At 42.0% G+C, this 27,870-nt stretch overlaps 1 protein-coding gene across 1 annotated transcript in view; it reads right to left on the bottom strand.

Moving 5' to 3' along the window:
- Positions 1–27,870, bottom strand: part of LOC126389806 (protein TANC1-like) — a 42,251-nt gene that overhangs the window by 5,861 nt on the left and 8,520 nt on the right. The window contains exons 6-20 of the mRNA XM_050043712.1: positions 27,267–27,549; positions 26,263–26,550; positions 17,158–17,274; positions 16,704–16,994; positions 15,745–15,872; positions 11,761–11,992; positions 10,727–10,893; positions 7,926–8,234; positions 4,996–5,196; positions 4,670–4,773; positions 3,721–3,829; positions 3,187–3,309; positions 2,333–2,569; positions 1,200–1,409; positions 916–997 (exon numbers count right to left, since the gene is read on the bottom strand). Of these exons, the coding sequence (XP_049899669.1) occupies positions 916–997; positions 1,200–1,409; positions 2,333–2,569; positions 3,187–3,309; positions 3,721–3,829; positions 4,670–4,773; positions 4,996–5,196; positions 7,926–8,234; positions 10,727–10,893; positions 11,761–11,992; positions 15,745–15,872; positions 16,704–16,994; positions 17,158–17,274; positions 26,263–26,550; positions 27,267–27,549 (2,881 nt within the window). The remainder of the gene's footprint in view (positions 1–915; positions 998–1,199; positions 1,410–2,332; positions 2,570–3,186; positions 3,310–3,720; positions 3,830–4,669; positions 4,774–4,995; positions 5,197–7,925; positions 8,235–10,726; positions 10,894–11,760; positions 11,993–15,744; positions 15,873–16,703; positions 16,995–17,157; positions 17,275–26,262; positions 26,551–27,266; positions 27,550–27,870) is intronic.

Genomic DNA, 27,870 nt, shown 5'->3' on the forward strand with positions numbered 1-27,870 from the left:
AGTATATTACCGCCTTCAAAGAGAAGTATCGTCATATATGAGACAAAGAAAAAACCTAAACTGTCTTGTGGTCTTTGAGGTGACTTTGTGCAGCTGCACAAAGTAGTAACAGGGTTAGTGAGGCTTTAAATGTGGGAACCAGCGAAAAACTATATACTTATACTTGTTTTCAAAAGCTGTGATACACACACTAATGTCTTAGGTAATTATAATCCTTGAGGAAGTACAAATCTTTGGTTAAGTAATGAGACTTGTATCATTGACTGATCATTTTATCTGTGCAAATGGACGGTGATAGTAACACTAAACAGAGACATTAAACAAGGCCTGAGCAGTGTACTGTACATGCAAAGGTGAATGTTTCACAGGGTATTTCATGCCCTCACTTTTTCTATCTCAGCACTGGAGGGGACTGTGTAATAGAATTACACTCTAATGGTGCTGCAGGCAGAGATACAGGCTTCATCCGACATGCTTTCAGGAAATGAACCTAACAGAATTCTGCAGGCTGCACTATCACATCTGTGATAGAGGTAAAAGTATCACAATTGAATAATAGTGGCCTTTTAGATGCTACAAATGTGGCTGGATGAGATGTTCTGTGTGATAAATGTGATGCCAAAAACAAACAAATATATATATATATGTATATTTATAATCCAGTCAACTATTTGACATTAACCAGAGCATCCTGAAATCATAACATTGAAACCAGTAAGTGGGTACTCCTGCAGCTCCATTCAAAGAGCTCACTGTGCATTTGTATACAGGTAAATTAGCTGTTAAATATTCATTCATTGCACTGAATGGCAGTGTGCCTAAAATGCACCTCTAAACCCCTTGAGCATAGATCCACACTGATGGACAGAAAGAGGTGAGAAAGCTAAATTTATCTGACTGATAGGAGAAATGCACCCGTTTCTCCCCAGAGAGAGTCGTGAGCGTCCATCTGCACTGCCAGCTGTTCATCTTTCAAGTCCAGCAAGCTCTTCACCACCTGCAGGAAAACACAATTTTACAGTCCTCTGCATTGCTCACTCGCTGTGCAGAAAGAAAACCAAAGCACTCACAGACCTTGACCACAGCAAAGCGCATCTAATAAATCCTCTATGTCCAGCAAGGACAGGCACCGTGCTCTACATAACAAAAATGAATTTCGGCAGAGTGTTTTGTCACAAGGACCTTGAACTGCTACGTACCTGTGTGTGTCCCACACTCGCTGCAGCTGTAACCGCTTGCTGTGCTGCCTGTGTTTTCCCAGTTACAGTCTCATTGCCGTGGTGCTGCTGCTGGTCAGTGGGGATCTCTGCTCCCCAATCCTGGCCCAACAAGATGTTGATGATTTCTGCATGGCCCTTCAGCCCAGCATGCACCAACGCACACTGGCCACTCTTATCAACGTGGCCCACCTGGCATAAAGGGGTACACAGAAGGACTTACAACACTGGTGCTATTACACTGTGCCCGTAATACGCTGGCCTAGATCAGGCCTGTTTATGTCATCTGTCTCCCAGAATAGCTCCTGGAGCTGAGGTGAATGTAAAAGCAGGGCTGGTCAGGATACCACTGGTGTAAAGGTACTGAGAGACAGAGGCTGCATATTTTTGCTTTTTTACTATCAGTACATTCTGCACCTGCCTTTACAAAGTACACTGTTGCATGGAGTATGCATACAGTTAGAATATACTACTTCGACTTGACATTGCACCTTGAACTTTTGACTTGATTGCAGTCTGTAGCCCAAAATTTGAAGTAAAAAGAAAGAGTATGTGATGTGGATTGCAGCACATCTTACCACTATCACTTAGTGTTACCATGGAGATACAACAAGATGCAATTCGCCAAGCTCGCCAGACATGGAGGTCAACCTGTAGTAACTGCATGGTATGTAGTTTTCATATTTAAGTTATAACTGCATACATTGTAGATTGTTTGTGATTGATTGATTGATTGATTATAGTCATTGCAGCGTCTGTCAGCTGTCAGTGAGCTGTCATCTGTCTGCGGCGTAGTCGATGTGACGCATCTTCTGCTGTGCAGAGGATTGTGGGTCAGAATAGCCAGAGAAGAAAACATGCTGGCTTGCATACTGCAAACAGTGACTGGATGCATTTGGACAACCTGGTGTTTTTTGGCATTTGCATCTTACAAACTATATATCGGGACCCACTAAATCTTTTTCTTGCATAGTAAATAGTTTGGTAGTATGGGTATTAGAACACACCATTATCTGTCACAGATTGAAATCTGATTCTTCCATGGCAATTATGCTGGTCACGCCCTCCAAACCCACGTATGCCTCTCCTCCTCTTTGCACATAAATGACACTGACCTTGGCCCCTTTCTTGCAGAGCAGGCTGACGATGTCGACGTGTCCTGCAGCGACGGCCAGACAGAGTGGCGTCATGCCGTTGTCGGTGGTTCCATCTACGGGAGCGCCCATTTCAAGCAGCAGACCTACCATTTCCACGTGCCCCAGGTGGGCATGGACGGCCAGAATGGGGGCATGTCCTACCACCTCTGTACACCAGGTCACGCTAGCGCCACCTAGCATCAACAGGCGACTTACCTGCAGGATGAAAAAAAAAAAAAAAAAAAATAGTCTCTATTTGCACCCAAGTGAAAATAGTCACACTGCAGCTATTCAGCTATTTACACCCATCCCTATAACATGTTATTATGGATCCTACTGCGTGCTGTGATTGGTTAGTACTTGTCACGTCAATGTGTCAGAGTCGGAGGCCGTTAGGGTTAGGGCAAAGAGGGCTACTACTACCCAATTTTTGAAAGTCAGGTGACATAGTATAAAGAAGGAGACAGTCGACAGAGGAATGTTGGATGAATGTGTTAAGCACAGAACTATCACACATTCGACTGACTGGGATTCAAGACCTGTGTGAGTCAACATTAGCTTGTTATTTATAGACTTGGTTGACTTATTATTTTCAGTTTTACGGGTGTATAATGTTGCTAAGTGAACACTGTGTACATGGATTAAAGCAGAGTAGCTGTGTTCGTGTTGACGTCATAGTCAATGTTGCTAAGATGCCCTGGAGTATATACATGCGGGTGCTAAAAGCTTTGTTGGCTATGGACATCTGGGAGCTAATAGCATAGTATATCTCTGTATATACGTTATATTTGGTTGCATGAGTACTTTTTTGATGTAGAGCACACGCATGTCACCTTGATGTTAGGTGTATACAGGTTCCTCAGGGAGGCCAGCGCAGCGGACAGACTGTCTGTGCTGCAGTTCACCCACATTGCCTGAAGAACGCTGGAGGACACACCAGTCTTCTTACTCAGACCCTGTAAGTGTGTGTGAAAGAGACACAGACAGATAGGGAGAGAGACAGAGGAAGAGATTAAACTTGCTCAGATGAGATCTGTGGTGCAGAATTTGAATTGTGTCCCAGGAGTAAAGCAGTATATACAGAGTGCAAGCCATGCATGCAAACAGTGCAATATCCAATGTACCATGGGTGTTTTATGGATCTGAGCAGTGCTAATGTGTGTGGGTGATGGTAGTGAACAGTGGTTCACTCTTATTTGTGTGTGTCTTAGTGTGTTTCTCTGCAACAATATACAGCAAAGTGCAGGTTCTTGTGTACATGTAGCCTTTGGGAATCGATGTGATTCAGAAGGGTTGAGCAGAACAATCAGTTCCGGTCAGAAACCTACATGAGTGAGTCATAAACATAGTTTCTCAGTTCCTGTTACCTTGAATATGTGAGCCTTGAGGATGTGGTGTCCCAGTTCCATAGTCTGCTGCCGGTTCAGCTTGCCCTCCTGTCTGGAGAACATGAAGGCCAGGAGAGCGTGGCCACTCCTGTAGGCACGTGCATAGTACTATATTTCAGAACGAGACTTCTACTTAAGCGAGACTTGGTTACACCATACACTGTATATAATAACAGACGTAGCTACCCTGATGTCACACATTTGTTTGTGGACTTTCGTTTTGAAGCCTCATGTTCGGCATTTAGGCTGTCGTCAGCTTGTTTTTTTTTTGTAGTCAGATGTGACCATATTTGGACAAGAAGGTGGAGCTTTGGAGAAGCGAGGGGTGGATCTGACTCATATACTGTAGTGATGCCTCCTAGAGAGCCTGTCATTCAAAGCGGCGTTGTGACTTTAAGCCTTAATAACATTTAAGCGGGTGAGTTTTATGAAAATTCAGCCTCCGTACTGTTGTTCTGAATAAGGAAATTAGCTATAGAGACCAAAACTTTTATTTGTACCAGGCTGCAAACATGTTTATTTCTGCTGTAAAGTTGGGCATTTTAACATGGAGGTCTACAGGGATTGACTCACTTTTGGAGCCACCCTCAAGTGGCCATTCACAGAACTGCAGTCCTTGGCACATGAGCATTGGCAGACTGGATCAGCTGAAGGTAAGGAAAACATTTTTCTGTAGGGTCCTTTCTGTAATGTTTTCAGGCACTTATAATAATAATCTGAGCTAGTCAGTGGCAAAAACAAGCACTTTATTTGACGGAAATTGTAGCCTGTTTTGCTGTGTGGCTGCAATACTGGACCAAATTAAAAAAATGTTGTCTCCACTAGTCACTTAGACATAAAAACATGGGAAAATAGGGTCCAGGTTAAAAAATAACAAAGGTTCCCTTTAAAAATCTTTTGCTGTATGACATTTGACTTTTAGTCTCACCTTGGGTCACATAGAAAGTCAGTGCTCTCTCCATCTGCTCTCCAAACCAGCCACTCTCTAAAGGAGGGATGACACAGCATCCGTGTGCCATCTCTGCGTCTCACCTACAAACACAAAAAATACAGAAAATTTCTTAAAATATAAAGGCACAATTAATTGATGAGATATGTTGTCCCTTATTACCCATCCAAATACTGTAAGTCCTTTAGATAAAGGATGCTTCCAAATTCCTACATGTAAGGGAAAATTATGTACTTCATAGCAAAACAAACACAGAATCGTGCATCATTATGTCGCCCTCCACGCAGTCATATCAAGAGTCTTACCATGAATCCAGCCAGGCTGTCTAATCTCAGCTGGAAGTCCTTCCACTCCAGCTCCCCCCTCACGCTGCCTGCATTCAGCGCCCTGAACATTTGTTCGTCAGTCAGTGGGTGCAAAGATGCCAGTGCCACATTTAGCACCGGAAGTACCCGTTCAAAGACCTCTTTATCCGGAAAGCTCACACGACACATCAGCAGGTACACCTAACAGATATCCAGAAGGTTAATGATGTTGTCAGGCTGTAATGAATTTACATTTTTCCACGAGTTAGAAAGGTAAGAACAACTACTCGGCAAATGTTTGCGTGTGGGCGGTCGTGGTTGCACGGTGAATATATTATATTATCTGGACTAATGAGACCATCCGCTGCAAAAAGGAGATAATACAAGCTAGGCAGCATATTGGCATCCAATTTCCCACCATGATTTGAGTTGATAGGTCAATCTTGTAGCCTCAGGTATTGCGCAACTTGGATCATTAGAGTATTGACAACTTTGCTGGAAGCTCGTGCAAAATCCTGAAGGTAAGCATGTCAATTACAGCAAAAACAACAATAAAAAAAGTAAAAAAGTCCTGTTTAAAATAATTAGTGTAAGCATTCCAGACACTCCATCATAAGTCTGGTAAACTGGGATCATTTTGAGTTGACCTCTGAAACTAATTTAAATTTTTAATTCTACTAAATGAGCCATATTGTACTCCTACACAAGCTGTTGTATTTTACTGTAATGCCCACTACCTGGGCCTACGCATCTTTAGCACACCTTAATACATGCTCTTCCACATCCATTATCCAACCTTTAAATCATCACATCCTCAGGCCTTTGTGTGTATAACAACACTTGCTCATCTTTTGTCCTATTTTACATTGATGATTATGTAATATTAAAATGTGTCTGTCATTTACTTTGTCACTGTGGACTATTTTTGGCACTTTGTATAAAGTCTTTGATCCTGTCATTTTTATTTTTTTATTGTCTGAATAGCATGCGAGTACACATTTTGTTGTTATTTTGTGAACGACATGTCTGAACAATGCCGCCTGTGTACCCTGTGTGGGGATTTTATGGACATTGATTGCTTCAGCCTCAGGCGAGATGCCATTTCACGGCAGACAGCTCACCGGGATGACTGACAAGTGTTAAGCGTTAGACTGTGAACTTGACCAGATGAGGAGAAGCAGGAAGAAGGTGGGTCCAAAAATACACTCAAGGTAAAATGTGTCTTTTAGCGTTAGAGGATTCAACAGCATAGTTTACATAGTTAGTGATCACCTCATGCAGCACAGATTACTCCATGTTAACTATTTTGACCATTTGCATGTTACGCTTAGCAAGCAATTTGAACTGTTAATTATCAACTTTAAAGCAGGCTGTTCCCATGCACTGTTCATACGTATAGCTACAAAAAGTAATGCATCATAATTCGTATATAACCCATGTAACCATGAAATCGTAATTCATACATAACCCAAGCAATTGAGAAGGCTGCACTCACGTGACTAATGCGGTAACCAGAATAAAGGAATAAGTAACATAAAGAGCGAAAGCAGGTTGGGATTGTGGACAAACACGGGACTCTCCCCCAAGAGACAGGTGTTTGTGTCCTGTGTGAAAACCAGTGAACTCCAAGTTAATTTAAGGTATGTTATCACTATGTTTCTTTTCCTAAACCGAACCTATGCAACTTTATGTTTAACACGTAATGTGACAACGGCATTTGTGCGGCACTAATTCAGAAGTTATTATACGAACAGTTGTATAAGAATGTTGCTTTAAAGATATACTTTGCAGGATTTTTTTTAAAAAACAATGTATAGACTCATACAGAAGCAATCCCTGCCAATCATCACTTGTGACCCACTAGAAATGTGTGGCGCTGTTTTTATTTGCAAAGATTCTGCCCTCTGCCTACACTTTCTTAATTTCTGTGTAATTTGCTGTGTTCAGGATGTGTCTGGGAACAGCCTGCACATGAGGTTGGGACTTTATAAAAAGGTAGCGATCAGATGCCAGACCCTACATCCAAAGAGAAACTCTGAAAATCAGACATAAACAGACATAGTGCTGAAAAAATGCAAATACACGGACAGAGCTCATTCCAAAATGAGAGTGAATCTGCAGCTTCCTTTATTTTTTTTGCGCTGGTGAGCACTGGCTGTTTGCCTATTTTCTGTTGAGAAGGTGAATGCTGGCAGTAGACTTATTTTGTTACAAAGTTGTATAATATCCTAGAGTTGGTTTGTGTTCTCACGGCAGCATTTACAAGCGGACCAGATAAAATGTCTGCGCGAGAAAGCTGCTCTTGAGAATTTCCATGCGGGAAAAATCCAGGAAGTGAACAAAATGTTGAGAAGAGTACGCTTGCAAGATAAATGCAGCACTTTCTAATTTCACAATGGAGGGACAACTACGCAGGTTGATTTTTGCGCCATACAGTTTGAAACCAAGGCGCGGCTCCAACTACAGAACAATGTTTTTATGCATTGGATGTGCCGAATGCGCATATTGAGGCAGTACAGGAGGAGGCGCACATTAATAATCCTCTGAACCCAAACAATACATTTGAGTTGGTTCGGATCGAGGTCAGAACACGTTTCACCACAAACGAACCGCACCAGAGTGTGTTTGTAACCAGACTGAGACCACCTCATCTCATCGAAGGTCTCGGACATTGTTTTGGTGCACACCTGAGTGCGATTGCTGTGTTCACACCAGCCCAAACAAACTGCACTGAGGGGCAAACGAACTTAAGTTTGATGGAACCAAACCAAACAGGGCAGGTGTGGAAGCAGCCTTAGACTGTTTTAATGATTTAGCCATAATGCTAACTATATGAACTGTTTATTCTTTACTTTTAGTTATCTATCCCGAGTACCTCTTGGGTACAAATACCCCTTGCTTGTTGGGAATCAACGCTCTGCACGTCTCACCTCTGAAAGAGACACAGGCACCACCAGGTAGTTTCCTCCTTTCAGAGCCAGGTGTCCCTTGTGGAACAGATCCAGGGTCAGCTGAAGGTAGAGGATGGAGCCGTGGCTCCGCGTTGACAGGTGGCTGCTGAACTTGCTGAGAAGCAGCTGATCAGGGGCCGAGCCTGTTGGCGTGGTGACGTTTGCAGCAACCTGGGAACTGTTGCTGACCCGGTGATGGATGTAGTCGCTCAGGTCAGCTCCCAGATCGCTGCTGTCTGGCAGGATGTCCAGAGAGATGCCAGAGAAGGGAAGGAGGGTAGTGATTTCCTGCAGGAGAGAAGAAAACAGATACATTACGGGTGCTTGTTGGTAAAAACAGAAACCACACACACAAGCACAGTCACCTCGGTATTTAAAGAATAGTAGGTAGCATGTCTTTGGCGCATTAGCTAAGGACAAATTAAAAGCACCAAAATCAGGACCCATTACTCAGATGCCGTTGCCTCTGACTCACGCAGAGCCATGGGATACAGTACAGTAAATAGTGTGACAATGACTCAAGCTCCAACATTGCTCACAGGCATCTCTCAGAGTCACATTTCATCTCCTCTCTTGCCATCCTCAACTGCTTAACACCGGCCAAAACCAGCTATGACTGATTTAAAAAAAATAAAAAAATAAACTCAGTACCTCATTAACAAAGAAAGACATTTTGGTTCAATGACAAGTAATTGACTTGTGGTCACGGATTCTGCTCCACTTAACCCTTTCTAAATCGTTTGTGAAACATCCAGGTTGTTATACAAGAGTTCTTGTGAAATGGCTGGTAAAAAAGGGAAAGAGTGAGTGATGATCCAATCAGGAATGGGGGATAATGGGAGGCTGGGATAATAGCTGTACTCTTCATCTTTAAATTTCAGTATGTAACGCTTGCTGGCTTCAAATGTATCATGAAGAAAATGACCCTAAATGTGTTTTGTGTATTCCCAATCACTAATCAAATTATGTAACAGGCTGGCTGGCTGTCAAGCTCCAGACTCCCAGCAGACTCCCAGTAGCATTACCATCCATTCAGGGCGTAATCCATGCAGCATTTGGAGGCTTGGCTTTGGCATTGGACAGATGCGCCCGCTGTTTGGTGGGATTACCAACTGGATTGAGAAAATACATCAGACCAGAGAGAGCGACAGTGCCAAAAGCCCAGTGTCTATACTATGGCAGTAAAAGCACATCACTGAGCTACACAGTGTGTTCAGTGAGCTAAGACAAAAGTAGCAGGTACTGGGACGTAATTTGGATAATGTGAGGCAAGGTTACAGTTAAAGGGTTAGTTCGCCTAATATTCAAGATCCTATTTTCTTAGGTCACTGTCCTCCAGTTGTATCCAGCCATCTACAGTATATCATTCTATTTGCCCATGTTTTGAAATGTCTGTGTGCATCCCATAAATTGAGCAGCTCTGTTAGGTGCTGAAAGGGGGGAAAAAAGAAAAGGAGCTTTTACAGGCCACAGTCTACATCTCCATATAACAGAGATTATTGCAATTTAATCTGTGGCATTTAAAAATAATTCAAATTCAAAAGCAATTACTATTTCCACATACAGCGTCCCTGTTACTCCTAATGACCCACAGGCCTTTCAACAGTAGCCTGCACATTTGGTCTGGAAATACACATCCATTTATCCATCTAAATGTATTATCTATTACCCACTTATTCTTATTAGGGTGGCGGGCTGCTGGAGGCTATCAAAGGTAACATTGGCTGAGAAGTGGGGATCACACATGTATATATTAAAAAACTAAAAATATGGTGCTGCCAGTCAGCCAGGCTGTCAATTCGCCACAGTGACCAACTGCAGTACAACATGAAACTACAAGTATCGCCTTGCAGTTTTTGGCCTCTGCCAACTAGTTAAATTACAGTTAAAATCCACATCTGTCCAGACTCATATGTAGCCATGACAATAGACAGTGCTTTAAATATGGATCTTGCTGCAGAAAGCTATAAATTCTAAAACAAGGAATGCGTTACACATCTTCAACTGAGCAGCACAGATAATCAATGCAATCACCACAGTTTCAAGATGGGCACCCAAGACTAGGCTGAGTTGCTGTGCCTTTATGTTGGCAGCGGAGGTAGTAACAACGCCAAATTGTGTAAAAGGCATAGCCAGCAGGATGGAACCAAGGACAGGGACAAGTGTAATGTTTTGACAACAGCTGGGAGATTTACAAAGTAGCAGTTAGCAGCTAACTCAAAGAGGAAGAACAGCTGCTGAAAATGTCCGCAAACTGGGGAGACAATAAGGTCCAGAAGCTCCTTACCCTCAGAGCACAGGACAAGATCTGCTGCCATGGAGCAGGGACGGTAAATGATTGTGATTGCCATGTTAATGGTTATTTAATTTTAAAGCGCTGCTGACGCATGCCATCTCAAATCACACACCGCAGCAGCATGATGCCACTGTTGTTTGGCTCTGTGTAAAAATGTAAAAGCGGCATAAAGAAAGGACTTCGTAGCGGCCCTGTAGCGCAATATCTGTGTAAAAAAAAAGGCTACAGATAGACCACCTTTCAGCAATTAACCTAACCTGCATGTTTTGTGTTTTTTATTTTTTGTGTGATGAAACCAGAGCACTAGGAGGAGTAGTTGTATCTCAATGATGTTAGGACAACAAACAAAGGAGGCTAGATGCGTAGCTAGATACCACTAGAGATATGTGAGATAATATTTGGGAGGACCAACCCTTTGAGAGAGCTGTGGTTTAGAGATCTTAGTAGTAATAATAATAATAATAATAATAATAATCTCACTCACCACCAGGCCTGTCCTGACTGTGACCACCAACTTCAGCCAGAGTGGAAATTTGGAGATTATTTTGGTAATGAAAGTGGCAATGGTGTCCCCATAGTCTGGTTTATGGAATTCTGCCTCATTAAGACTGTCCACCAATATGATGTAATCCTCTTCAGGTAGCCTGCGCTCTGATTACACATGAAGCAAAATATAGAGGAAAAAGAGAGTGAAGCACATTGAAAGAGCAGATATCTTAAATTAGCCTTGCAAAGAGCACATAAAAAGGAAACAAAGACAGATGGTATGATAGTTTAATCCGAAGCCTTTCATGGCTAAAAATGGGTGCATCTGTGTTTTCCAGCACAGGATATGTTGAGAAAAGCACCAACTGCTGATATTGATTATATTCTACTGAAAGGGGCCAGAGGCCATTGTTGTTTATTAGTTCCAAACAGGACATATCCATCATGTTTCACATAATCTAAGTTGTCAATGCATCCCCACAAGCCTGTGAGGACTCATACACTCAGGCACAAGGGCTCTCCATTTTTTTCTAACCTGCTTAATAGTGATGGAGTAGACTAAACACTCCTCTGCTCAGGCTGTGGAGGGCCGGGCCATAATAACACATCAATCTAGCTGACTGACTGTATCATGTGAAAGTGAGCTAGCTAATACGCCCGTAACGTTCACAGCCTCTCCAGAGTGTTTTGTGACCTTGACATCCAGTGAGATGCTGATGATTCACCAGGGCAAAAAATAACACTCATCATTTCCCTATGTAAAATGACCTAACATCTGTTTCACACTCTACACTGCTTCAAATCATTGACCTTAACTAGGGAAAATAATCTATGGGCCCATCATGGAGTCATTAATAGGCTATTTCACACAGGAGATGGCTCCTTAATTGCATGGTGAGGGAAGCAGACAGTTTTCCACCTAAAAACTGATAATATTTTAAAATTTTAAAAGGTCTTTAAACTTGAATATCACATTTGTCTTAAAGTCAATGTGTGTGTAAGTGGTGAATGTGTGTGTGCAAATTTCGTTACCCTTGCGCAGGTGGGCCATGGGCTCCAGGATGCCCTTTCGGAAGGCAGCGATGGGGTCTTGAACGCAGGATCGCAAACTGAGTGTGTTTTGTAGGTGAGGCTCTTGTACCAGCAGCTCCCTGTACGGGGTGAGCTGTGGCGCTCTGGCCAACAGGGCGGCGACACTGTGCACAAACTCTGGCACCAGGCAGGTGTAGGTGTTGTCAGCCTGGCAGAAATGGTAGGCCACCACCTGACAGAAGAAAAGGCAGGTTAAAAAAAAATGTAGACGGTATAAAAGAAGTGAATGTAGCCACCATGACTCACCCATTTATTCGTGGACTACCATTTTAAAGCCTTGATTTGACATTTATCCATCACAAGATAGCCACGTCCTGAGGCATACTCTGCTTCATCGAGGCCTATATATTACTCTAAATGTAGTCTCATGTAGCCAGCCCTCCACGGCGCTGCCAGCACCTTTTATCATTCTGGTATATGGGAAATAAACACCACAGGATTTTTTATCTTTCTTTAAACCAATCACAATCGCCTGAGGCAGCGCTGAGTCCAGGATGCAGTGACGGTGCCCTGGCAAAACAGTAGCACGCACGTAGCAGAAGGGCAGGAGTACGCTGGCTCAAATAGGCGGCCAGTGTCAGGCTTACACCCACAGTCTACACCCGATGAGTCAGAATACGCTAAACTGGACCATAATTTACAAAATGAATATCATGCTGTATTAAAGAAGACTTGAAACTTAGTACACTCAGGAATATGTTTACTGAGGTAATGAATCAAGTGAGAAGTAGGGTCATTTTCCCATAGACTTCTATACAATTGGACTTCTTTTTGCAACCAGTGGCATCGCCTACTGCTGGCTATATGAAAGAATGCAGGTTTAAGGCACTTCCACATTGGCTTCACTTTTCAGACTGGGAGATAACCCCTTGTGAGAAACTGAAAATGCAAAGCTGCTATTTGTATCTGTTTCTTTCACAAAAATATCTGTGTTTGCAGTGAGACTGTTAATGGTCAGGGTGGAAATACATCAGGGGGTTTTAACTCTGGGAAATTACAAGTCAGAATTGCATTCGGCCATAATCCATGATTTTTCTTTAAAACCTGGAGGTGGTGTATTTAATTGGTATAACCCCACATTAATGTGAGGTTGGTCTGAAGTGAGAAAAATGAGAAAGCAATTGAGAAAAACCTGAAAAGCTCTCTTGGCCATTTTGCATGCACCTGCATTTTCCCCTTGAGGCAAATTTGTATCTATGCATGTGATATTGGGCTATATAAATAAAATTGCCTCAACATCGTACCATGGAGGCAGGTATACACCTTGCAGAATGTCTGAATATTGAATTTAAAACTACTAAGACCCCTATTTTTATCCTACAGCCTATTTGTTTACAATTGAGCAAATCTGAATCATGAGAAGTGATGCTGCTTTGGCTCCAGCGGCTCCAGCGGCTCCAGCGGCTCCTGTTCACACCATACAGACAATAACCACCTAAATTACTTTAATACTGGAGAAAAAATATTCCTGCACAAATTCAGATGCCGTTTGTTCAGGGCACATTTTCTGTTCATATCCCAAGAAAAAAAGGAGAAAAACAATATCACGACCAGTATTGCTGGATATAAAAACAATAAGGGGTAACAATAAAATCACACCAAGAAATAAACACAGAAATCATATTTGCGGAAATCTTATAGAAGTAGCTGAGTCATAACATCGTCTCATGGAACTCAACAAGGAGAGCTTCATTCAACAGATTACTGCAGAGTATCAATATAACACATTCAGTAAAAAGTTGGCTTGTTTAGGCGGTGAGCTGCATTGTAAACAAGTCTAAAAAATGAAACATATCACTACTAATAAAGATGATTTTTGCAATAAAGGAGCCAAACTGAACCAGAGCATAACATATAAAAACACTGAGATAAATGGCAACTGTCTTTGTGGGAGTTTAATAGTAGTAATCTGTAAATGTAAATGCAATGTTGCAGAGAAATAAACATTTTCAGTAGTATCCATTCATACATAGATCCAAGCCTTGACCACGAGTGCTCCATATATAATGTCATCAATGATTTTACTTTTGAGCGAACATCCTCGCCATCACAAGTAGTCTGACTTGTTCCCATGGAAACTCTTATAGAGGCCACGTTAGTAAATTTAGAAGCTTCCATGTCATCCATGTGATGCAATCAGCAGCATGTTCTACATGTGCCCAGAAAGAGAGGAGAAAACTATGACATTAAATGTTTGTGTCCCAAATGTGCGGCCCCATAGCTCTTTAAAGAACGAACACCGCTGATGTGTGTTTATCTCTTTGAATTGATCCCTCTTCAGTGTTTTGTGAAGGCTTGTAACAGTCATAGCTCCCCACAGAACAGTACAGTTTATGATGCTGTTTTATATTACTGTGCTTACAAATCTGGTGAGAGAAGTGCAGGAAAAATAACAAGAGGCTTAATTTAGAGGCAAGCCTATGATGTCAGTATAATATATACAGTATGTATATCATTTCTTCCCTCCTTTTGTATGTTATAATTGCAGGTGAGTCAACAGTTTGCTCGGCAACAGCATAAATAACAAGGACCATACAGAGGTGCACTGTGTGAATATGTGTATATGTGTGTGTGTGTACTCTTGTATTTTTTGATTTTATTTTATTTTAAGAAAGTGAAGAGATTTTGGCCCTGCTGATTGGCTCTGTTTCAAAAGAATAAAATCCGCCTTATTGCACCTCTACAGCTCACTAACATGTTGTATATTGTTTGTTTAAAGGGGCTGTATGCCACATTCAGAGCACGTCTATGATTCACAGTCTGGGGCAGGATAGTCTGCACAGGATGTAGCAGTGCACGCCTCGGTGACCTCTGTGACCGTCCTGTCTCAGCCCATCCTCTAAGTGCACATTCATACTTTATATTAGGGATACATCATATTGGCTTTTTGCCGATATGTAACAACTAATTTGACTGATAACCAATACCAATATCTCTATATCCACTTTTTATCAACCTAATTTTAGTGATCATCAAGTCATCAAGTAGTGGAATTAACATCATATTATGCATGCATGCTCTTATCATGATGGCCCACCAACAGATGGAGACATGAAATACAATACTTTTCAATTTATGTGATATTTATTCATTTTGCAAATTAAGAAAAAGCATGTTGGCCAATTCCGATAGTTCATTTTAAAGCCAGTATCATCCAATACCGATGACCTTACTTTATATGATAACCTGCATGCACCTTTGTAAGAGTGCTGAACAAAAGTCCTGAAATGACTTTTTAAGTTACGGTTTTAGTAGCTTATCTGACAAGTGACAAAGCCATGAGTGACTCGATGCAAGCTGACGAGAGCGTGCATCAGGCACACAACACTTTGTATGAGGCAGGATGTAAGGCACCACCCCAGGTGAAACCCTGTGTTTTTAGCAATTCCCATATCTTTACATAGCAACAAGTGGTTTGCTTCTATATTATTGTTATGAATGTCGCATACTGTGATCTGTACAAAAACAAAATTGCAAAAAGTTACTCCCTAGAAGCAGTAACTTCCTTGAGTCTCCGCTGGTTGCATGGCAACTGCTCTTGGCCAAGAAACAGTCCGACACATAACCCCCATAGAATAAAGAATTGTCTTTTTATACCTTAGTTTCTACATGGATTAAAGAATCACGTGATAGTTGGGGAGCTGTAGAGGTGCTGGTAGGCGGATTTTGGGAGAGCCAGGTTAGCCCTTTCACCCAGCTTCCACTCTTTATGCTAAGATACGCTAACCATCTCCTGGCTTAAGCTTCATATTTAGCGTACAGACATGGCGAGTAGTTTTGATCCTCTCATCTAACTCTTTGCAAGAAACCACATTAACACATTTCCCAAAATGTCAAACTGCTACTTTAAGGTTAGAGTTGTAACAGAGAGTCCTCACATGTATAGAAATACAAACACGTGTGTGCATGTGTGTTTCGAGGTACCTTGGCAGCTAGGCATCTGACAGCTTCCTTCCTCTGTGCTGTACTATCGCTTGTTCCTGCAACAGCACTCTGACTGGGCTGGGAATCAGCTGGCTGTTTGGAGGCTGCTTTTCCCTGCTTATCCCCACCTGAACAGAGCGCAATGCAACAACAACAACAACAAACGCAAAGCTGCCATTTATACTCGTTAGATGAAGTCTCTGGTGTAAGTACAGGAATGCCAGGAGTGAAGTAGAAAGACAATTAGACTGCTAGAATTAATTAGTGCATCTGTAAGCAAGACTGGCAACTATGACATTAAGCCAAATTACACTAGATGGCTGCAGGAGTGTTTGTTTCAAAGAGTGCAGGACGATAAGGCTGGATTCCCGCACACCTCATGCGATATCCTCTGTTAAATCTAAATCAAAATGACAACAAAAAAGTACAGGTATCAATGAATAATGCAGTGAATGGTATTCTTTTTGAACACTATTTTAGCTTTGCTTCTTCTGTACTGCTTTGCCCTCAGCTTGTAATCCTAATAACACTTCTCACTGCACTGCAGAAAAAGGTTGAAAGAAGATGATAGTGAAAATCTGTATTTGTGCTTCAGGTGTGTCACGTTTTATGCAAAAACAGAAATTACCAGCAGGTCACAGCATGCAACATGCATTTATTCTGCAATGTGCAAAATCTGGTTGTATGAGTTTGTTTTGCAGAGAAAAGAGCATTTCCAGTGCCACTCCTGATATATAGAAAAAACCCAACAATCTCAGTCCCCTTACACAACTGCAATCAGCAGAGAAACGTCAGGGGAGAACTTGAAAGAAGAGTGCGTGACCCAGATACCAACTCCTTCCCAAAAAGTGATATTTCCTTCAATATCTTAGAAGAGTCTGACGTTACAGGAGCATACTGGAGAATGTATGAATTACACACAAAAATTACACTGCTCTGAATAAAGATAGGAGTCTTACATTTAGGGGAGGAGCCGGGGCTGTGAGGGATGCTGGGACCTCCCTGTGGTGTGCGCATGCCATGACAGCTGAGCGTCACCAGCCGCCAGATGATAGCAGTCTTGCCGGATCCTGCGTTACCCACAATGACAGCACCGCGTCCCTCGCAGCTGCTTGTTTTTCTCAGGACCTCCTCTAGACGCGTGAAGAGCCAATCCCGGCCAACAAAAGGTGTGTCTGCAGTGATTCCGGGGACTTCAAACAGCAGCGGTTTCAGCATGATGTCAGCTTGTTTGAATGGCACCAATCTCCCTGGACGGAGCAAGAGGAAAGAGTTAAAGCTATATATATGGATATGTAATTTTAAGCAGTGACATTGGGGGAAGTGTGCACATGTTCCACACAGGTCTGCAGATGTTTCTGCCAAAGCTATATTTACACACCAAATTCGCCCAGAAGGTAAGCCACAAAATACCTTTGGAGTCATCATTTGTGCGTCCAGCTGTGTTGTGTTTGCGGACAGAGCCCCTGTGTCCAGCAGCCCTTTGGTTGTCCATATAAGTCAGATCCTCCAGTCGAGTGGAGCTTGTTGCTGTAAAAAGAGAGCGGGTGGGGAACGGATTGAGAGTGTGAGAGAGAGATGCAGGAAATGTGCAAAGATACTCATGCATACCACACAAGTGTCAAATTCATTGCTCGAGTCAATTATTGTCTCCATGGAGACGTGAGACATAAACAGTTGCTGCTCTCAATGCTCAATGACCTTGAGGAGAGAAGGGAGAGGAAAAAGAAGAGAAAACAACTCATCTCAAGTCCTGTAATCTCAAGCTAACACGACTCTGAAATGACCAAATGTTTCGTTCCGTCTCACACGTCAGGACACCGAATTTGTGATGATCACTGGAAACACATCGACGGCTGCGATGCAAAAATGTATCAGCTGTCAATCACAGAATTACACATATTCTTCTAATGACCAAATAAACTACATAACATGATAAATAAAATGAAGAAAATGTCAAACGAGCAAAAAATCGAAAAGAGTTGTTCACTCCCACATCCCCCTATCCATCCGCCCACTCACACTACAGAGTTTACAGGTCAGCCAGGCTTACTTTCTGCAGTTCTCAAGACATTTAGCAGAGTCTTCAGTCCAGGCTGTGGTGAAGAATAACAAAACAGTCTTTGTGTAATCAGCTGGTTCTTAAATTTGGTGTTCTGTAAGATTAATTATCTATTTCTGCTATTAAAGCACATCATTATGCAGCAAAACACAGAGGGGGGGAAACAGAAAGCACTGTACACTGAAATACAATACAGTACAGCTGTTCCACTACGATTTTATCTTTGTGAAACATTACAAATTTGTAATGTTGACACTCTAGCAGAGAGGTGCTGATTACACTCTGTTGTCATTTTTGAGCCTGTAGTTTCTGTTGGTTTTATATCTGACTGCACTATACTGTAAAGTGTTTCTAATGTTAATGTTTCTACAGATTGCAGTCCAGCACTACATCATTAGAACTGATAGTCTAAAAACACTCCATGGACGATTCATGACGTTACAAGTGAAGTATAGTCTCAAGAAAACTTAACATTTGAAGTAAGGCTGAATTTGTTTCAGGGGTTATTTAATTGCACTACATTGCATCTTACTTGTATCATTTTGTTGCTGTTGTTTTGGCAGGTTTCGCCTTATTTAATTGTTGCCAGGATTTACCTGGGAGACAAAACAGGGATGGGTATGAAAGGCAACAAAAGTGGGTATGATTCAAACTCCAGAGACTACTGCCTAATATATACTAGAAGACTTTGAAAGGACTTTGAAATACTTTTAAAAGACTAAAGTCTGACACCTTCTCACATCTACAGACAATGTGAGTTTTTAGTCACACACTCTAAGAGTTTGCAAAGACTGGGGATCTTGCCAGGTCACTATTTACAAGACAACAACTAGATTCCTTTTGAGATGATTTCCCATCCTGCTCCTGGTGGAAAATATCACGCCTAACACCCTTAAAGAATTATGAGATGCTAAAAATTTCTCTCTAGAAACACAAGATACACAGTATCATATGTTGACAGTATTCTTCTCAATTCTGCATTGATATAATCCATAAGGATAAGGAACTGTATTTGTGTACAAACTTTACTTTATGGATTTTGTTGTCTCAACTCCTCCTACTTGATGAGCTGGGCTATTTCAGTGGGAGGGGACTGTGGGACTGAGGCAAACTGTTTCAAAAATTAAGATTTCTCACTGAAATAGGTGCCAGTTGGTGGATTAGATACACATTAGCCGAATTAAACATTGACTCTTGCTCACTCCACGACTACACAAGTTTTCTCTTCATCCACAGTACAAGAGACTTGTTAACGTTCTTGTGCCTCCCCGGAGTCCCCTCCAAGTTTACTGCCTACCTGGTTTGCTGCTGGAGAGAGCTCAGCAAATGTTTGATTTTATTGGAATGCTGAGATAAGAAAAAGACCGACTTAAGTTTGCTCGAGTTTTATGACTACTTTACACCAAGCGATCGAGATCACGGGAGCACACGCCAACTGAGGTAAAGCTGTCGTGATTTTAATGCCACAGTAAAATTGCTTGAAAAGTAGTTTGGTGTAAGGTCGGCATTACTAACATGTGAGAATGTTTGGGAAAGGCTCCTAGTAACATTTCAATCTTGGTCATCTGTCTTTGGAACAGTTGGCAAGAAAAAAGGGTGAAGGGCCTCTGTTCAAGTCTAGTCTCAGGCTGTTATGTTTCTGCTTGTAAATGAAGGGGAATCTAATCCAAGTCTAGTCTCAGGCTGTTATGTTTCTCCTAGTAAATGAAGGGGAATCTAATCTAAGTTTATGAATCCAGGCATGGCGGAGAACCAGCTAACTAGATTACAGTCACTGCAACCGGAAGCATCTACGCTTATTGGGACCTCTTGGGTTGTAATGATATTGGTTTTCTCAATATTTAGGTTTGCTTTAATTTAAACTATTAGACTGTGTGTAAGGAGGGATGCATGTACAATTAGGGGATTATTAGTTGTATGAATGAATTGAATTGCATGGAGAAAATTGGTCTGACTGAAAAGCTGTTGTTATTTTAAAGAGTTTGTTTTGAATGAAAAGCCACAGGCTGGTCCATTTCATTCATTCATTGCTTTAATATATAAAAAAAATCCTCTGTAAAATCTGAAAATCTGGCATTACTGCTGCCGCTAATCCCCTCAGAGTGGGATAAAAAAAAAAAAAAAAGGCCTGAGTCACATTGCACTCTTCTATATAAAATACTGTAAACAGACCAGTCGAACAGGCAGGAGACATGAAAAGTGCAGGCCAGATGATGACCTCACATAACTATAATCATGTACTGTACATGTTGAATGCAGCCACTGGTAATCTCAGAGCATCTCTGAGCTGTTACGAGCTTAAAGCTTTAAAACAGCAATTACGGCCGCAGCCTGAAGACGCTGGCCGGCAACGTCCTTAAGCATCCTTCGTCATGACAAATCACCAAATCACCCCACACTCAGACGTGAGCCACACAACATGAGATGTGTTTATGCTCTGTTAACTGACATTTCATGTTTACTACATAGTGTAGCCATCATTCTTCTTTATTTAGCACAAGGAGAAAGACACACTGAACTTGTTTTTTTCACAATGCTGTGGTACATACAGTTCCACCACCCCACACTTTGGCAGATCAGATCATATTCTGATATGTTGCATCCCTGCGTGTGTCCATCATCCTGCAGCAGTGCAGTGAGAGAGTGGTGTTAAGCTACTGAGGCCATATTACAATTCACAGGGCTTTTAAGAGCACATGGAACCTGCTCTGTGGAGTACCCAGTGGACAATGAAAGGGCTCCGTGATGCAAGACAAATCAATTACAGAGCGAACAGCGCAATTATGATAAAAGAAAAAGATTGGGTGACGAGCAAATAATAAACCCTGCAACGCTGAAAACATGAAATCCCTTTCAACAGGCAGAAGAGGGCTTTTAGGACAGGGGACATGGAAGAAATAATTGTAATTGTCAAACAGGAGCTGAAGAGGAGAACTGAGGATTGAAAGAACATCCACAAGTGAGAGGATGAAGAACAGTCTGCAGCAAAACAGTGTGAAGGAGGTGTGGAGTGGGATGAGAACGACAGCCAGGCCAAATGGCTGAATGGACCAAGGATACACTGAAAGAGTTAAAACATGTTTTCAGCCGCTTTGACACAGAGACACCAGGACAGCTCATCCCTCCGCCCGTGACAGTTCAGCCTGATGAGACCCTGCTCACCACAACCAGTCCTACACTCACCGCCTGCCTTTATGTTCATTGCAAATGACAGTGTGCCTGATTACCCTCCAACCCTTGTTGATCAGTCAACACTTTAAAGGTCAACTCCACAGTTCTGGACCCACCCCCAGCATCCCTGATAGCATAGGCCCCAGAACATCAGGGACAATCATGAGCAACCCATCTATCGCTGATTCTAAAGAACCTTTTCAACCTTAAAGGATTAGTTTGACATTTTGGGTAATATACAGCTAGCACATGATTAGCTCAGCTTAGCACAAAGACTGGAAACAAGGGGAAACAGCTAGGCTGGCTCTGTCCAAAGGCAACAAAAGCTGCCTATCAGGACATTTAAAGCTCACTAACTAATATGGTTTATCGCATTTGTTTAATCCATACAAAAATCAAAGTGTTAAAACAACAATTCAACATTCAGGGGTATATGTGCTGCACTATTTCATCGCTGGGATCAGCACATAACCCACCATCCAACAGTGAATTGCCCAAACTTAGAATGCTGTAGGCAGATTTTGTTACATTTGGACATAGTCACGCTAGCTGTTTCCCCCTGTTCCCAGTCTTTTGGCTAGGCTAAACTAAGCTAAGCTATGTGTCTGCTGTTTGTAGCCTTATATTTAATTGACAGATATAAGAGTGGTATCAATGATCTCATCTTAGTCTCTTGTTCCTTTAATTTCATTTTGAAAATGGGTCTCATGAATTGTCCCATTATTGGAAACCAGATGCCCCAGTGCCCTTAAAGGCCAGTGGCACTGCCCTGTCAAATAATATAGACTTTTATAGGGTAACATGGTATCTTTCAATATGGAGCCCATTTTTGTGTCTAAATGACTAATGGGAACAACAATTTTTGAAACTGGTCCACTACTGGGCACGACCACTGCAGCTTGCATCTGCAAAACAGGCTGCAATGTAACTACTTGGCATATTTTTGCACATCAGCTTACATTCACTAAGTTACATCCCAAGTATTTGCCACCGACAGGCTCAGAATATTATTCTAGGTGTCTGACAAACTTATGGAAAACATCCCTACAGAGATAGACCTTTTGTTAAAGAGTAAGATCCTTTTTGTTTAACCAGAAACAGCCCTGGAATCACCATCACCAAACTCACCAGACTCCATTTAAATAAAGAGTAATTTTAGTGTGTATAGATCCAGCATGTTCTTACACGTAACTGGATCAATTCATTCATTTATTCATTTTCCGTAACCACTTATCCTGTTGGGGGTCGTGGGGAGGCTGGAGCCCATTGGGCAAGAGGCGGGGTACACCCTGGATCCCTGGTCCCCAGCCTATCTCAGGCTGACACATAGAGACATACAACCATTCATGCTCACATTCACAACCACACCTACAGTCACCAGTTTACCTAACCTGCATGTCCTTGGACTGTGGGAGGAAGCTGGAGTACCCAGAGAAAACCCACGCTGACATGGGGAGAACATGTAAACTTCGCACAGAAGGGCTCCCCCACCCTAGGTTCGAACTCCCCACCCTGGGTTTGACTCTGGAACCCTCTTGCTGTGAGGCGACAATGCTGCCACGTGCTGCCTAATTGCGTCAATTAAAGGTTTATTTCAACCAAACCAGAGTTGGTAATTGTTGGAGCAGTGGGAATATGATCCGAGATGGTTTTTGTGACTTTTATTTTGTGTCTGTCAACTTTTAATGAAGTGTGTTTTACCATGATAAATTACGGTTTATTTAAATGGAATCTGGTAGATTTGGTGATGGTGATTTCAGGGCTGTTTCAGGTTAAACAAAAAAGATCTTACCTTTCAATAAAAAGGTCTATGTCTGTAGGGTCCTTTCTATAATGCTGTTAGACATTTACAGTGACAATTTACAATGACAATCTGTGCCTAGTCAGTGGCAAAAACATTTGCACAATTATCTAATTAAGTTACATTGCAGCCTGTTTTGCAGCTGCTGGTTTCTCTCAATACCGGACCGAATTTAAAAAGTGATGTCTGTCCAGGTTGAAAAATACCGAAGTTCCTTTTTGATTGGCTGCTACTACTCCTAGACCACTAGTGGTAGACTTCTGGGACTCTCGCTAATTAAAACACTAGGAAGACATCATATCTGTAGTTGATGCAACTACTGCACATCTTCAGCCTCTGACTTGTTCACAAAGAAAAAACACAAGAGTGCTTTAGGCGCTCCTTCTGCCGACAGTCTTCCTACTGTACAATGCTTCTTGCCAAAATGGCCCCAGTCTCAGCCCACCGGGGGGCTGATGAAGCACGTAACTTGTATTGATTCCGCAATCCGACTTGGACCACCGTTTGTATTTCTGTGCTTGAAACAATTATCATTTATCTCAAGAAGCTTTGGGAGCATGAGCTACGTCCACCCTTACCATAAATTCTGATTATGAGGATGGTAATGAGAACAGACAGTGAGGAACATAAGGTGATGGAGCCTCCATCTAGACATTAAATTATGCATTGAGTAATTGGAAAATTAAATCTGCAATTCAATATATATTAACATATATGAAATATACTTGGATTTTAATCAACATATTCTTTGTTCATTAGTGTTTGATGACCCTGATGAAGGCCACAAGCCGAAACGCGTCGGTCAATAAAGTTTCTTTTCCATACCACAAGTGTTGCTGGAGCTCTTTTGACATTTTTCATTAGTGTTTGCCTCGCTGTTCTGCTGCTATTATGGCAGCGTTTTTGCATGCATTATCTAATGTATAGGCTACAATTTCATTACACATACATTTTCTAAGATAGTCTTGAGATTTAAAGGTCTGGAGCATATGTTTATAAATCCCCCATTCATTATTTTCTTACCCGTAGCCTCTTTGTCTTTATTGTAGACAATATTGCTGCTGTAACAACTAAATTTTCCATCTGGGACTCATTAAAGATACATTTTAGTACTTCTCTCCTGAGCTAAATTATAATTTATATACATCGTCACTCTATGATCTAATCATTCATGAATGTGGTGTAAAATTCTTGCGGCTATGGTGCTATGTGGCTCGCTTCATCTTTATTCTGAATTTCATCAAGGGTGCCTAAATGAAAGCACCAGCTGACAGAAGAAACTGGCAGGCGTTACTGTGAATCCACTCCTTGGGGAATCTCTTCTTTTGCTCCCACCACAAATGAACTGACATCTAAGGGAAGAAAAAGAGCCTTGTGCACTAGCAAAGATCGTGACTGGAGAGGGAGGGGGATATTTTTATGACAACTGGAGGCCTCCCAGGACATTTAACTGGTACTGCTCACTGTATGCATCCAGCCTCAGTAGTAAGTAGAGCACCAACACACATGGTGCAGTGAAGTTTAGTTCTGCACAGAGATCTTGCAAATTATGCAATCGGTGTTTGATGAATAGATGGAAAATGCAAAGTCAAATATCAATTCAATCAATCTGCCATTCAATCAAAGCTTGTCAGTCCAAATAATTAATCACCCAGGTCACAGCTGTCACATTCATTCGCTCATTAACCTACTTCATCTACAAAACACTTGACGCTTTACCAACTCTCTCACAAGCTCACTTATTAACACATTATATCTAATTTGTTTAATCCGTACAAAAATAGATATGTGAAAACGACATGTTGTGGTGGTAGGGGGGGCCTATGTGAGGGACTACTTCTTGGCTGGGAGCAGTTACTTCCTAGAGTCTCCGCTAGTTGACTGGCAACCTCAAGGTGACGGCATGCACACCAGGAAATACAACATGTTAATTAGTGAACCTTAGAGGATTTTGTTCCCTTTGGACAGAGCCAGATTAGCGGTTTCCCAGTTTCCAGTCATGATGCTGCTATTCTGAATGACTGTAACATTACTGCAGCAGCCCCCCACTTAAGCTAGCATTGGCTATCCATCAGTAATAACTGTCACTAACATCATTTAGCTGTTTACCACACTGATGGTCAATTTTATGTGCCTTAAATCTCAGCATGAAAGTCTTGCTTAACTTGCCACAAAACAGTTTTATGCCATTTTTCTGTTTCTCTCAACATGATTCTTTCACCTAAAAAGAGATGTCATGGCCTTGGCAATGACGTGATGCCGGTCTGGACTAACTCACACAGCACAGCACAGCACAGCACAGCACTATATTTTAAATAAATAATACAAGGTCTCATGACAACTGGAGGCCTCCCAGGACATTTAATGGTACTGCTCACTGTGAACATCCAGTCCCAGTGGTAAGTAGAACACCAACATACATGGTGCAGTGAAATTTAGTTCTGCCCTGTGTTATATGAATGGATGAAGAATGTGATGCTAAGCTAGGCTAACAGTCTGCTGGCTTCAGCTTCACATTGAATGGACAGGTTTGCCTGTTCGACTGGTCTCCACAATAAAAGTGAATAAGCATATTACTAGGGATGCACCGATTTATTGACTGCACATCTGTATCAGCTGATATTCGCCTTGCTAACTGCCATCCTCCTATTCTCAAATAAGATTTTTTTCTGTTGTGTCACATCATCAAAAGGCTAAAAAGCAGGACTCCAGACTAATGACATCCAATCGCCTGGGGATAATAGAGAACGTGTTTGGGACAAACAGAGGTCTTCCCTGAGATGCTGTTGGGACGAAAGGACGCAGTAAACTCACAATCGACACCCGAGGGGACACACCCTATTGTTTGGCTGATAATGCCACATTGTGAACAAAAAAATATCCATGTTGAAATCAGCAGGAGAGCTAGTTATTGTTAGCTGTTAACAGTCAGTGGCAGGAACTAACAGCTGACAGAGGTTGCATTGAGTTACATTACAATGCGTTCAAGCTCTATTTAGTAAAAATGAGTATTGGGCAAACCTGTAAGCTTTAGTTTTTGGTGAGAACTTGAAAATATATACAGTTGGTTCAGGGAGAGACATTTGTTAATGTTTTCATGGCATTAAAGGAGGGAATTATGATATACCGTAATGTACAATATATAGTAAAAAGAATTTTTGAAGCAGTTTTTCATGTGAAAGTAGGTTATTTCAAAGGGTTTTTTAAATAAATGAGTATGATTGATTTTCTTCTAATTAGTGTAATGATGGACTTAATAGTAACTAATAAATAATGAAGATTTCTTTGTTTCCTTGGCACCAAAGGGGGAATAAATAACAACTAGAACATAGTAAACAACAACCACAACCACAAAAAAAAAACCTGCTTCAAAATCAAAAAACATACTTCAAAAATGATGCATCTCTACATTTTACCCAAAAATGTTGAACTATTCCTTCAATCCCAGCATAACAGGTGAACGCATAAGAGAAGGTAAACGTACCTGCCACAGAATTTGGACGGGGCATCACAAGCGAGGAAGTGCTGTGTAAGTGGTGCTGTGGGAGCGGTCTTTTCGGTGCAGGTGGAGTCCTGGGCTCCATGATGTCAGTTCTAGGTAAGGCCTCATCTGGTTGTTGGATGGTCAGACTGTCCCTGGTTGGCCCGGGATGGCGGTCCTCACTTGCATGGCCCATTACACCAGCACCGCCCCCCGGGCCTTCATCCTTAGTCAGGACCTCACTGCTGGAGGCGCTGCGCTCCTCATTCTCAGAAGAACTAGTGATGGTTGCTGTGCCGTGAGAAAATATGGGTTAAGTAAGGCAGCCAAAAAAAGAAACACTTCTAAGGAAGAACACATGGCATGCAAGTGCTTACTTGCATTTTCTTATCAGTTAAACTACAACTAAGCATTGCCTTCCTCTTCAACGCATCACATTTACTCATTCATCAATAAAATACACCTTACTGTTTCATCAGCCGTTACTCAGTTTTACTGTACTTGATGCGCCCTTTGCACTTTTGTATTTAACTATAAATACAAACTCTATTTAGGGAGAAAAAAGTGTCCTATTTTAAGAGAATCAGACCCATAAGCAACAAAGACAGCAGTGTCCCAGTTTTGACAGGAGGGAGCTGAAGCCTCGAGGCTGAAGTGGCACAGGCGACGTAGAGAAACTAGCTGTGGGGTAGGGGTACACATTTGACAAGGACTTAAAACTAAGTGATGTTGCAACGAACTTTCCTTCACCATGTAGGAAGGTGTGGCACTCTGTCACATTTCTGATAATGCGAGTCGTTCCACATTGAGTTAAATAGGCCGCTGGTGGGTTTTTTTTTTTAGCACACTTTATTTATTTTTTACTTCTAGTAAAGCATGGCCAGGGTTTGGTATTGGACATGCTTCACCAAGTGTGAAAACCAATCTGAACTCACACAATGTGGACAGAGATCGTTTAAAAACCTGGCAAGGATTTCCAACAGATACACAGCAGCAGCAGCTCTCACCTATGATCCCACTATCCTTGCTCCCCAGGGTGGAGGTGGGGCTTTGAGAAGGTGGCCCAGGGCTGCTCCCGGTGGTGGCTCCAGGAGCAGGGCTGCGAACAGGGCTGGAGAGGGTTCCACTGGGACTGGAGCTGCAGTGCGGTGAAGGTAAGGGTAAAGGCTGGGGCAAAGGTTGGCCTCCAGCACTGGTGCTCAGGGTGGAAGAGGGGCTCTCTGAACAGGGGGAGGCGGTGCTGCAGGTGAGAGTGGAGCTGGGACTCCCCCCCTGGGCAGAGGTATCACACTGAAAATGAAAGAGACCACAGAGATACATGATCAAGGAGGTTAAAGTCACATCAAGTATAAATATAAAAAGAGACACGGTCAGCTTCTCAACCCGATCAAATCTGTGCAAGGAGAAAGAGAAGAAACATAAGAGTTATTTTTCCATTATAAAAGTGTAATAAATCAACAGTGTCAGTTGCCACCCTTTTTTGACAGTACTCTTCTCTGCATGACAGTGTTTGCCTTCACGCACACTGTTCTGTGTGACTAAGTATGTTTGTGTGCGCAGGCAGATGGGAAATGAAAGGATAATTCCAGTTATTTTCATCCTGGCTGTCAT

This window comes from Epinephelus moara, chromosome 1 (assembly GCF_006386435.1).
Source record: "Epinephelus moara isolate mb chromosome 1, YSFRI_EMoa_1.0, whole genome shotgun sequence".
Classification (NCBI taxonomy): domain Eukaryota; kingdom Metazoa; phylum Chordata; class Actinopteri; order Perciformes; family Serranidae; genus Epinephelus; species Epinephelus moara.